Below are 12,443 nucleotides of genomic sequence, written 5' to 3'. Positions count from 1 at the left end.
ATGAGATGGCAGCAGTTGGCTAGGAGCAAGGATCTACAGAAAAAGTCAAAAATAGTTCACTTGGAATGGAAGGGGGGGAGAATCAAAAATAATCTGCAAGGGAGTGAAGTCAAAAACAGGACCCAAGCGGAAAAAAAACCACCAAACGCCTAGGTGATCAGATACTTGTACCTACATGTCTTATACCTACACCTGTAGGAAGGCAGAACTAACAGAAGACAGAGGAGCTAAAGCATTAGCATGCCATTTTAATATTAAGGGAATCACAGAAACTTGCTAATAGAGAGTGATAATGAGCACTGAAGAGTTAAGATTACATATCGCATTTCCAAGAGAGAGAAAAGATGGAAGAAGATGAGGACGGTATAGGATTATGAATCAAACTGAGAATCTTGGCATAAGAATTGAACTGAGATCATCACAGGTCTCTGAATACAGTATATGGGTTAGAGAAGTACATGAACACACAGTTAGAAGATAGGTAGAAGTGTGTTGCAGACCACTAAATTCAAATATCCATTATATTGTAGTCTTAAATAATGAAATCAGAGGCACACAAAATGTAAAGGAAGAAGTAGTGATTACAGGAGATTTTAACTTTCCTCAGATGGACTGAGAACAGACACGGCTCAAGACTATTTTCTCTCTCAGTGTGTCAGAGCACCTACTACAGGGAAAGCTCTATGGGTCTTTAGTCAAGACAAAGTGAACGAAACAGGAGAGAGGAATATTAAGGAACTGTGATCATAATAACATGCTATGAAGGATTATATTGAAGTGGTAGAGGAAGTCGAAAACACAGATTTCTAGACTATGCAGGAACAAAATGGAATTTGCAGGTGACTAGGAAAGGAAAGAACTGTGGAAAATGGATGGAAACAGTTTAACGATATCCTGCTTGAAGCAGAGAACACATCCATCCCATGTGAAGTACATAAAAGCTGTCAATAAAGCAGTGGCTGAGCTGGTTTAATAAGTCAATTAAGAAAAGAATAAGACATGCAGTATATATATAAAAAAGCACTATAAAATGATTTATGAAAGAATAGGATCCAGGTAAACAAAATTAACAAAATGAATGACAAACACAGACATAAGCAAATATAAGAAGTCTAAATATAGATATAAAGTCAGTAGAAGCAGTAAAAATAAAGTAATTTATCTTAGAGATCATACTGTGACGCTTTTGGATGATGAAAAGGAAATGTATAAAAACTATATATTAAATAACTATTTCATCTAGGTGCTCACCACATAAAAAGGTAATTCTCTAACAGGCCTGACGAGGAATTCAAGATAAGGCATGTCTTTGTATTGAGAACTAGGTAATTCTCTACCTAATTTATACAATGATCTGGTATATCTGGTATTTTGTGTTATATGGTCAGGAGTGCATATTACAAAAACTAAGATGCAGTGTTTCATGCAGGTAGCAACCACATGAACTATAAATATAAGATAGAAAACTAAGTTTGAAGAAGTTACTTCTTATGTTGCTCATGTTGACATCATTCATATGTTCTAAACAATGTAGGGAAGCAATAAAAGGCAAACAGATTATTAGGATATAGTTAAAAGTGTAAAAGCGAACACAAGGGTGTGTTAACAATGTTCTATGCATTATGAAATTTCACAACTTTTACTGGACTGGAATCAGTTGAGAAAAGACATTAATGTACATTTTAGGCCTGAACCTTTTAAGCCTGGAACAGATTCAAAGGGACTGTACTTCAGAATCAACAAGCCAGAGGACACAGTGGAAAATATAAGGACATTCTTTTCAAACTAAGAACAGGAAGAACTTTTTGACACAGATGGTTGTAGGAGTATAGAACAAGCTTCCTGGATATGTTTGTGAAGCTGAAACTCTGACGTCTTTTGAGAAAAGGCTGATTGAGATCGTTAGGTCAATCAGCTACAAGCAACCAAATGAGTTTGATGGCTTAATGGTCTCTTCCACTGGTAAGTTTCCTCATGTCCCGTATCGCAAGAGAATGAGCCTGGATGGCCTAGTGACACACATATGCTGGTACCGGTCTGCCCTCTGTCTCCTCTCTCGAGCGGGTGACAGAGATGAATGGCCATGGGAGCTGGCAGAGTCTCTGTTCTCTGCGAGAAGTGATCAATGGCCAGTTCATGACCTCCATCTGTTCGTCATGATGGAGTTCCTTAACAAAGCAGCTGCCAGGAGACACGGCACAGGCCAGGGTTCGGAGACAGAAACCTGGCGCCCGCCTCCCTGCCTTCGGAATTAGGGAAAAGTAAATAAAGGTCTCCACCCAGTCCTGGCAGGAGAAGCAAGAGTTCAGCCAGTGGACCTCCTGTAGCAATAGGACATGGGCCAGATCTCCTGCAGGTCTGAGGACGCCAGCCCTGCTGCTCTCAGGCACATGGCACTGTGAGGGGTGACTGATTCAGGGCAGCAGTGACCGAGTTGCACAAGGAGGGAGGGTGGGGCTCAGTTCAGCATCTAAGAGCTTCGGTTGTGCTGGACATGGTCACTTCCAGGTTGGCAGGGTTAGCCCCCCAAGATTTTTAGGCTTTTACAACACAACTCATACAGTTTTTATGTAACTTGTACAACTATTTAAAAGGGAGACTGGATGTTGCTCCCAAGGTATTCCCAGCCGTAGCATTTCTGCTGGGTACGGGTGCAACGTGAGCCCCTGTTGGACAATCAACATGCCGCGTCCAACATCTCGTCACGGTGCAAGATCAGGGCACTTCAGAGTGAGAGTGGAGGCCCGAGCACTCAATCTGGGACTGTGACCAGATGTATCCAGGCACGCAGCGGTAGCACGACCCCCTCTCGAGGGCCTAAAGGCATAAGGACGGGTTACAGGTGCCCTGGGTGGGCATGCTGGAGTCCGGGGGCTCACCTGCAGGTCGTCCATGTGGGCTAGGCAGTCCTGGTTCTCCAGGTCGTCCCGGTACGAGAGCAGCTCCGTGTCCACCATCTCGCGCTCCGACATCATCAGCACGCTCAGGGGCTCCCGCTGACGCAGCCGGCTGGCCAGCTTCTCCTTGCCCAGGCTGCTGCCCCCACCTGCCCCGGCTCCCTTCCTGCCCAGGGCGGCGGGCTGCACCGCCACGGCGCCCAGAGTCACCGCCGCCGCCGAGTACAGCTCCCTGGAGCCCCACTTGGAGCCCACGCCGCCGCCGCCGCCCCCTGCTCCGCCCAGTCCCCGGAACGCCCCCAGCTTGTGGTGGGGGAGCCCCCCGCTGCTGCCGCCCCCCGCCTCCTCCAGGCTCTTGTCCGGGGAGAGGCTGTCGGAGAGCGCTGCCTTGGGGCTGCCGGACAGCTTGTGGAGCTGCTGCTGCTCCAGGCTGAGCGGCACAGACATGGCCTTGTCCGGCCGGCCCTGGAAGAACTCGGGGTTGGGCTTGTGTTTCTTGGCCAGGGGCAGGTCTCGCTGGCATTCGCTGCTGTAGTAGCTGGACGGCTCCGACCTGGGCCGCCTCAGGTCTGGAGGAAGACCACCCAAAATGAGTGCTGAAGAACAGCGCTGGTGTTCACCTCACTCACTGTAAGCCACCAGCTGTTCACAACCGTACCGCTCTGAGCGTTAAAATAATCGAGACCCAGACTTCTTCATGCTTGATATTCACAAATCAGGATGTCAGAACTCATCGCTCATTTACAGCTCTTCCAATTCAACAACTAAATCTCATGCCGCTGACCGTTACTGCTTCCATTCTTGTATGTCTTCCCTGACTAAACCTCGGAGATTACTGCATTACATTTTTATTTTTCCTCTAAACCCTATATAATCTGCAATAATATGCAAGACCACGTACTTCCAAAACAACAAATCCCTTAAGTACAAGAAACGTAGGCAGAACTACCTAGCCTGAATGCAAGTGGGAAGTGTATGAGTCCGGCCTGCTTGTTGCTCTTTGCCCGGTAGGGGTGCCCAGTGTGTAAGAGCCGGCGATGCCCGACACTGACCTGGGCTGGGGTTAGTGGTGGCACCAGCACCGCCGCCTTTCTGCCCCGGGGCTGCCGCCACCGTGTCGCTGCCCCACGCCACCATCCAGCTGTCGGGCGCGGGGGTGTCGGGCGCGGGGGAGAAGGCCAGGCGGGGCGCGGGCGGCAGGGCGGATGGGGGCTGCTGCTGCTCGTCCCGCTGCAGCTGCTCCAGGCAGTCGGCCAGCTTGGTGTGCCCGCGGGAGCGCGCGATGGACAGGGGCAGCCGGCCCAGCGAGTCCGGGATGGCCAGCGCCCGCCGGTCCCACTTGTACAGCACCACCGCCGCCTCCATGTGGCCCAGAGCGCACGCCCACATCTGCGGGGGCACAGCACAGCACCAGGCCGCGGGGGTGAGCGGCAGAGCAGTGTCAATTCATGCCCCATCTTTAGAGGTGCAGCAGACAATATACACAAATCCACCTCTTTCACTCCCTCCATTACAACACGAGACAAGACACAAGATCCCGACTATTAGGCCCACTATATCAGTCCCTGATTATATTCACTGCTGCACAGAATTCATTACTCTATTAATTAATATGAATACACTAATTAATGCTAATATTAATTAATAGAGAACAAAGGCTTGCACACAATTCCCATCTCTTTGGTATAAAATGGTCTCTCTTGACTCTGATGTTTTACGCACTTCATATAAAACTCTTCAAAAATCTTTTTTTTTTATGTCCTGGAGAGCTATTAAATTTGGTCCAATTAATGAAATTGTCAGACCAAATAAGGAGCTGAGGTCTCGAGTGGAATATAAGCCGACAAGAGCCCTCCAGCTCTCCGAGGAGCGCGGCAGACCCCAGGTCTTCGAGGGCACACGCAGTGACAGCTCCCACGGTGCCTCCGTGTCTCACCAGCGGGGTGCAGGAGAAGTGATCCACGTTGAGAGGGTCCACCTCCAGCTCCAGGTCAATGCTGTCGGCGTGCTTGGAACTGAGGGACAGAGAGCACGGTCAGACACACTCCTGGTGCCTGCTCAGCGTGTGATGGTGTGTTCAGTGAAGAGGACTTTCTGCTTGCGTGTGGTGTGCAGTTCTGTGTGTGTCTAGTCTACATTGTGTCTGGTGTACAATATAATCTGGTGTACGGCGCGTTTATCTGGTGAACAGTGTGTGAGTCTAGGGTCTAGTGTGTCAAGTGTACAGGGTACCTATCTGGTGAACAGTGTGTGATTATAGTCTGTCAAGTGTGCAATGTGTGAGTGTAGTGTGTCAAGTGTGCAGTGTAACTATCAGAAGTAGTGTGGATGCCGGATATACTGTGTGTGTAAATGGTGCACCTTTCTGTCATTTTATCACCTGTCTGCCTTCTGATCAGATTTCTGTAACTAAAATGTAAGGAATGACTTACATTTCAAAAGCTTGTTTAACAATAATAATGCAGCTTTTTTGAAAAAGACATTTTATTCAGCTATTAATAAGGGAACTGTAGTTCTGACGTGTAATTGCCCATTATTTAGTGTACCCCTGACTTTCGATCCCTGAGACAAGGGTCTTTTTGTAACTTTTAGGCTGTATTAAACAGGCCCAATACAGATCCTTGTTTTATTTTGGATCAGCAATAATCTTCCTTGTTGTAACGTCATAATCAAGAATGACTGAAAGTTTACCTGGGATCATGCCCTGTCAGAGCTGTGGGTCTCAGTGCCTTACAAGGGAGCAGGGGTGATATAGCTCTCACTATGTCACCGTGTGTGACAGAACTGCAGGCTCACAGCCGGATGGTAAGCCAGATAAGCCACTGTGGTGGCAAGCACAGGACACCCAGGCCAAGTCAAGCCCATCCGACACCGGCAGTGCTGGGCTGACTCTGCACACATGGTAGGTCCTGGATAGAGCTGTCTGATGATATATCCCAGACTGGAACGGGTAATGTCAACCTACAAGGCCCAGCCTGCACTCTGGGAAAATGGCTTGACATGTTGATCTATCGTCTTTCAGCTTCACCATGAAAATCCTAAGCCGCTAGCGTCACAAGACCCTTTTCTACGTTACAGGGGCACACCCCAGTAAAACCACAGGGAGGCCTGCTGGTCCTCGGTGATGCCGTAGCAAAAGCGTGAAGAAGAAATACAAAAACACGACCCCATCCCGAGGGAGAGCATGCCGCGACAACAGGCGGGAAATGGGAAGATTCAACAGAAATCTGCTTCTCCTTACCGCCACTTGATGAGGGTCTGGATCAGGGTGGCGTAGCCCTGGGCCGCCGCCAGGTGCAGCAGGGTCATCCCGCGGAAGGTCTTGGAGTGGATGAGGTGCTTGGACTTGGCCCAGCAGGCGCGGCTCATCATCTTCTCGCACACCACCACCACGCGGCTCTCGAAGGAGCTGCCCGCCGGGCCCTGGCCGGACATGCACTGCGAGAGGGGGGCCAGAGGCCAGTCAGGACCCCGCCCCGCTTCCAGAGCAGGAGCGGGGCAGCCGGCCGCTGCAGTCATCTGAGAAATGAGCCACGGGCGCCTACAGGATTCCTACTTTTCTCCTCGCACACAACCCCTGCCATATTTAGATTAGCATGAGCAAAATGTGAATTAATTGTTGCCTGACTGCTGAGGTACCCTGACTTCTCAGGCTCTGTGTGATGCACCAGGAAGGTTAAGCGGATCTGGGTGTGCTAGTGTCTGCTCTATTTATAGCAGGGCATTGTGCTGCAGTTGTATTACCTTCTAGGCTTCTTTAATGAAGCAGGGATCTGTGCATCAGCTGAGCGATGCACAGAGTGAACTTTCACATGTTGTGCCTGTTATCAAGCAACACCCGTCTCCCCCTCCAAAGCCCAGGGTGCAATACCTGTGTCTGGCTGGTGTTGCCCCCGGCGCCCCCTCCTGTCCCCCCTGTGGTCCCTCCTGCCCCCTGTTGGTGATGGCCAGACATCTCGGCCATCCGGCGCTCCATCTGTTCCAGCCGCTCCAGAATGGACATCCTGAACTGGTTATCTGAAACACAGGGAACCCACTGGTCACTCACCCCCACAGCACTCCACAGTGACAGTTCTGCTGTCAAATTCCATCTCCAGAGCTGATGCAGTCAGACGCCTCACTGTTCACTTTATCTGCACACCTCAAGCCATGAACAAAAAACAAGGGAAATGATTTGACTGATGAATGCAGTCAGAGCGCCCTGCATTACTGTAAGCAGAATAAAACCCAGTCCAGCAATATTCTGACCTCATTACATACGTTTATACATCTATCCTGACTATTCTCATTTTTACCTCTGGTATACATTCCCGACATCATAACCAAGCAGAATTTCTTCGGTGTCCAAAAACACTGCCTTTAAAAATGTTCTTTTGCTTCTTAAAGCCATCTCTGCTTCCAGGAGTCTGGCAGTGTCTCCTCACCATATTACCCTCACATGGATGAGTGTGACATGATATCTAGTCTTATTACAGATTTAGTTTTCATGTAATAACTTTAAAGCTATTCAGGAATGGACAAGAATTCCCTATTCCACTGAGCGATTCCGTCTTTGAGGAGCTGCCGGCTCTTCAATAAACCTGCTCCAGGACTGGGTGTTTGATGTGGTTTTGAGGACATTTGCAAAGACAGTGGGGTGAAAATACTATTGAAATGCATTAGCTTTTGTGTCTCGTCAGTAGATGCTGTATAAGAGCTTGCAGCCTGTTGCTCCTGAAATTAATCAGACTGCTCTGCCCTGAAGCCCAGAGTCTAACTCCCTGCAGTAGCATGCCATCGTGTGTTTGTTTTGGGCTTTGAAGTCTGGAAGCACACAGCACGGCGGAGTTGTTTTTGGGGAGTGTCTGCAGTTTGCACAAGCTTTAGAAAGCACCTGACGTGACACAGGAATACAGCTACTGCAAAGAGGTCATTTGAGGTCACACCTTTGATCGCAGCTGTGCCTCAGCGCTCTACACAGCACAGGTTATCATGACTGACCTGGCTAATTTGATTTAATTTGATCACAATCAGAACAAAGGGCAACAAGCAAAAAAACCTGGGTCTGCTGCTCACAAAAAACCCTCTTTTCTCTCGATTACACATGCTGAAGTTCATATTTTCCCGTTTTTAGAGTTTTTGGCGAGAGATTTCTAAACAGGGCCAATGAAACCAGTTTCAGAAGTCATTTACTACGGTAAAACTGCATTTCGATATCTGTTTATGTGGCTTCTATGTGTGAACTGAACCGTGTTCGTATCTGTTTTTAAGCACACTTTTACAAGATTTAAAATATTCTGGCATGGATCTCAAATATTCTGGAGGACTGAGGCACATGCACTTTCTAACTGCTTATTCCAATTCAGGGTTGTGGGGGAACCGGAGCCTGGCCCAGCAAGCAACAAGGGTACAGGGTACACCCTGACTGGGACCAGTCCATCACAGGGCACACACAGATAGACAGATACACACACTCCCACCAGGGACAACTTTCCCAGAAGCCAAATAACCTACCGGCATGTCTTTGGACTGTGGGAGGAAACCACAGGGACACAGGGAGAAAAAACAGACTCCACACAGGGACCCCAGGGGCCCAGCGCTGCAAGGCAGCAATACTGACCAAATTGCAACCTGGCTGCAAGACTACAAATGACTTAATTCATTTGGTCACTGAGTAAGTAACAGGGACTAGACTGTCAGCTGTGCATCAACAACAGAATGCTGCTGCAGAATGACGTGTAAAACGATATTGGTTTCGCACAATGAGAGCATACCACGAGGAGATGGACCTACTTGCTCGGTGACGCATAATGAGTCAGTGGCAAAGCCAGGGTATTAACCAGAGCTTGGGCTTGAGAATACTTCCCATTCCCTAACGAACCTAAGGCACTTCTCAATCTCTGTTGCCATCCACATGCACTGCTTCTCCTGGTTAGGTTCCTGTCATTGTACACTGCCTCATCTTTTCCACTCTACGATAAGAGAGGTCTTGTCACAAAAAAACTGGCACCAATTACAGAAACCAAATCATTAGTGGTTGGATGCTTACAACATCACTGGTAGTGAGAGCAAATGGTTAACTCAAATAAAAATCACCCGTCAGTCACAGTGGATTTTGTCTACACTGTTGGTGAGCGTTACTGACATCCGAGGTACACGGTATGACCAGTTCTGCAGGAATTATAGTCTCTGATATAGTATAAAGATGAATTTATTTACTGTGGGGAGAAACACATGCACCGATCATCAAAACATGTGAGCACTGAGAACCGCTTGAACTTTGCAAACAAAACAGTTTTCCGTCTTTCTGGGGAAAGTAATGACGGAAACGGGTTCGAGGGACACCTGGAATCAAGACTTCTAACCGCCCGAGCCTTTTCAGCTCAAGCACATCAGACATCGTTCCTGTGCCTCTTCATTCTCTGAGGGTTTGGGCCGCGGTCATTCGATCTCATATGCACATCAAATCCAAACTACAGAAGCAGTCGAGCGCTGTGATTCATTTGCGCTCCGCCGTGGATGCGGAAGAGCTGACGCGCGCGGCAGGACGGGACGGGGCCCCTCTCCGTGCCAGGGTGGATACCGAGTGCCCACTGCAGCAGCACGTTCAGCTGCACTGGCATCTCTGCTAGGTGCTGGGAGGCCGTTGCCGTGGCAACCTGCTGCTCGGCGGTATCTAGGCGACAGGCGTGTGCTCGTTCGTGTGTGTGTGTGTGCGCCTCCTGGAACATCAGCCCGCTGACGCATGGGATCCGACAGACGGCCAAAAGGGAAGGGAGCGAGCAGGACCCGGCGGCCACACCGGCCCGGACGCCCAGCGCAGGTGCGCGAGACCGCAAGTCCGGACATTATTCCTGTTGGCAAAACAACTGTCTGCCACACAACAACACGTTTCACAGAATACCAGCCAACCGTGATGAAGGCATTACAGTTTCACGGGTGCAGGATATCAAATATAATTTCTTACACGTATGGAATTCCTCCCATTTTGCTTCGTTTTTACAGACTTTTGCATTCAGGAAAGCGATGTCTAATGAGTCGATTTCAGATTCATGTCTAAACTCTGCCAGCGTCACTGACCTTGGTGTCCGGTACTCTGCTGTAGTCTTACTCAAACTTCCCTTCTTCTTTCAGTACAGATACTAATATCTAAGACTGCTATTCAGTGTTCTGGAAATACTCTGCACTTCTGTGAGTCACAGGTATCATTATACAGTCCTCCGTCTGTCGTGACAGCTCTGCACTTTGTGCTCTGGCACAAACACATTTCTTCAAGTCTAGCTGTCCTTCCCTAGACTTTCTCTAAATCATGTGGTCTAGCCCTGACTTTATACACTGTATAGTCTTCCCCTCAGTAATCAGCAACATTACATAAAAAGAGGGAGTTTTTTTAGAAGAGCAATGCAATGTGTAGCCTCATATTTTATCCCTTAGGGCTAAAACAGCTACAAGTGCTTTTGGTCTTCATCGCCAGCTATTCCTAGTCTTAATGAAACAAATAGATTGCAAACAGCACTGGACTATACTGAAGTGCCCTACCTTATTAAAATGAGCATCTGAGATGACACAGAAATTACAGGTAATCTAGTACAACTGGCAGAACACCTATCTCACAAGAGCAGACATTAGCAGCTGGACGCTTTAGAAGCACCTTATAGAGGCACTCAAACAGAAGGATGCTGTTCATTTCGAAACCAAATCAAATGGGTATCCAATTTTTGTGAGGCTGCTTCATACGGAAGGGCACTGTTCCCACACAGGCCCCGGGCCACCGATACACCACTCCTGCTTCACACTCTCTCCCGAGGTCCTCCTGCTGAATGAGGGACAGGCATCTCTCCCAAAAACGTGGCTCAGAGAAGTACGTGGCGCTATCTGGACAAACCTGGTTTTGTGCACAAAACCTTAAGGCGTCAATAAGCTGATCGAAGGAACAACTACTTTTCCAAGAACACAGAAACACCAGGTGCAGAGACTCGTATAAGAGGTGCCCAGAGTCTTGCGCTCGCTAGCAGAGGAGGGTGTGGGGGGGAGGGAGGGGTCACAGAGGTCGCAGCACACTGACCGGTCCAGAAGCCGCGAGCGCTTCTGTGCGTGTGTTTGCGCACACGTGTGCGGGGCGGGCACGTGTGTGCGTGTGCGCGCGTCAGAGACGGGCGGAAGGGCAGGGGCAGTTTGCAGCAGTTTTGACATGTCTTTGTTCAGACAGTGCTGCAGTGTGCTGCAGTGCAGATGATGTCATCTCCACCTGCTGCTGCCTCTCTCGCCGCCTGCCCTGCTCAGAATGCGGCGCACGTACACTGCAGAGGGAGAGAGAGACGGAGGGAGGGGGGCGCCGGGAGAGAAAGAGAGGCAGAGGGAGGGAGACGGGAGCAGAAGCCTTCACAAACAGCACTACAACAACGCTCTGACATCACCAACACCCCCTCCGTCCCCGCTGTCTGCAATAACCAACACAGACAAACACACACAACATGCTTCCTGTCGCATCCTCTTTCTCAGCCCTCTGAAGCCTCTGCTTGGACAAAACTCAGAACAGGGAAAATAAGGCAGAATAAGGTGGCAGTTCCCTGTTCTGTTTTTAAAAAGCTATATTAAACTTGTTAAAAATAGCTTTCGTTTCCACAGTTTGGCATGGGCTGATAGTCTCTTCCGAGACAGAAATGTCTTTGAAAGGATGCTTTGTTGATCCCTGCCCCCAGCTTCATACAAATACATCCCAAAACACACACTAACAGTCTACTATTGCTGACATGAATATACATACTATACAGGAGCATACACATATCAACTCATTCAAAACATACCCACACTGTTTACAGACCTTTGCATTCACTGCATTTGCATTGGATTAGCAGTTCAGAAAGGCACACATACTACATACCCCATTAGCAGAGGGCTCAGGTGTACAGTACTTGCCAATTCATCTTGCAGAAATTCGGAGTCAACTGTTCTATCTACACTGACATAAAAAGCAGGTTTACCATTTTACACTGAGTACATTTAAAAACAGCAGCACTGAGTAGAAAGCACTAGGTACACTATTTCTGAAACCGAATCTCTGCGTATTCTCATCGTGTTTATCTTGTGTTTTTTTATTGTTTATTTTTATTTGTTGTTGTTGCTGTTGTCATTCTGTAAAGCGCTTTGAGAAGCCACCTTTAAAGGTGCTATGTAAAATAAAGTTGATTATTTTTTATTATTTTTTTGAATGTAAGGCACACTTTTATGACCAATTACATCACAAGTCACAGAGCCAGGGCACAGCAGTCAGAATGAGGCCCTGCTTGAACCCTAAGGCCAGACTATCATGCAAATATGTTTAAGTCTGCTCTTTTGCGTCATCTGAATTTCTGTGTAATAATACAGACGACAAGACTATCCAAAGGAAAAAAAACGCAAGAGGAGTGGGAGGCAGATACCACTCAAGATTTTTATTAATAAAAACCTCTCTGTTCTGGCATGTATACTGTAGATCTTGCACTTCAACAATGTTAGCTGTACTTTGTCTTAAAAGAATGTTGTCTTTACATTACTGTAACCAAAGAACACATAAAGATAATTCCG

At 48.1% G+C, this 12,443-nt stretch overlaps 1 protein-coding gene across 8 annotated transcripts in view; it reads right to left on the bottom strand.

Moving 5' to 3' along the window:
* The window catches only part of camta1a (calmodulin binding transcription activator 1a), a 420,451-nt gene that overhangs the window by 23,210 nt on the left and 384,798 nt on the right, over positions 1–12,443 (bottom strand). For all 8 annotated transcript variants that reach the window (XM_069184063.1, XM_069184064.1, XM_069184065.1 and 5 more), the window contains 5 exons: positions 6,769–6,914; positions 6,139–6,335; positions 4,834–4,912; positions 3,950–4,286; positions 2,880–3,466 (listed from right to left, as the gene is read on the bottom strand). In XM_069184063.1, the coding sequence (XP_069040164.1) occupies positions 2,880–3,466; positions 3,950–4,286; positions 4,834–4,912; positions 6,139–6,335; positions 6,769–6,914 (1,346 nt within the window). The remainder of the gene's footprint in view (positions 1–2,879; positions 3,467–3,949; positions 4,287–4,833; positions 4,913–6,138; positions 6,336–6,768; positions 6,915–12,443) is intronic.

The sequence above is a fragment of the Lepisosteus oculatus genome, chromosome 25 (assembly GCF_040954835.1).
Source record: "Lepisosteus oculatus isolate fLepOcu1 chromosome 25, fLepOcu1.hap2, whole genome shotgun sequence".
NCBI classification, from domain to species: Eukaryota; Metazoa; Chordata; class Actinopteri; order Semionotiformes; family Lepisosteidae; genus Lepisosteus; species Lepisosteus oculatus.
Note: the sequence above shows the minus strand (reverse complement) of the source record. Positions and strands in the feature narration are given on the sequence as shown.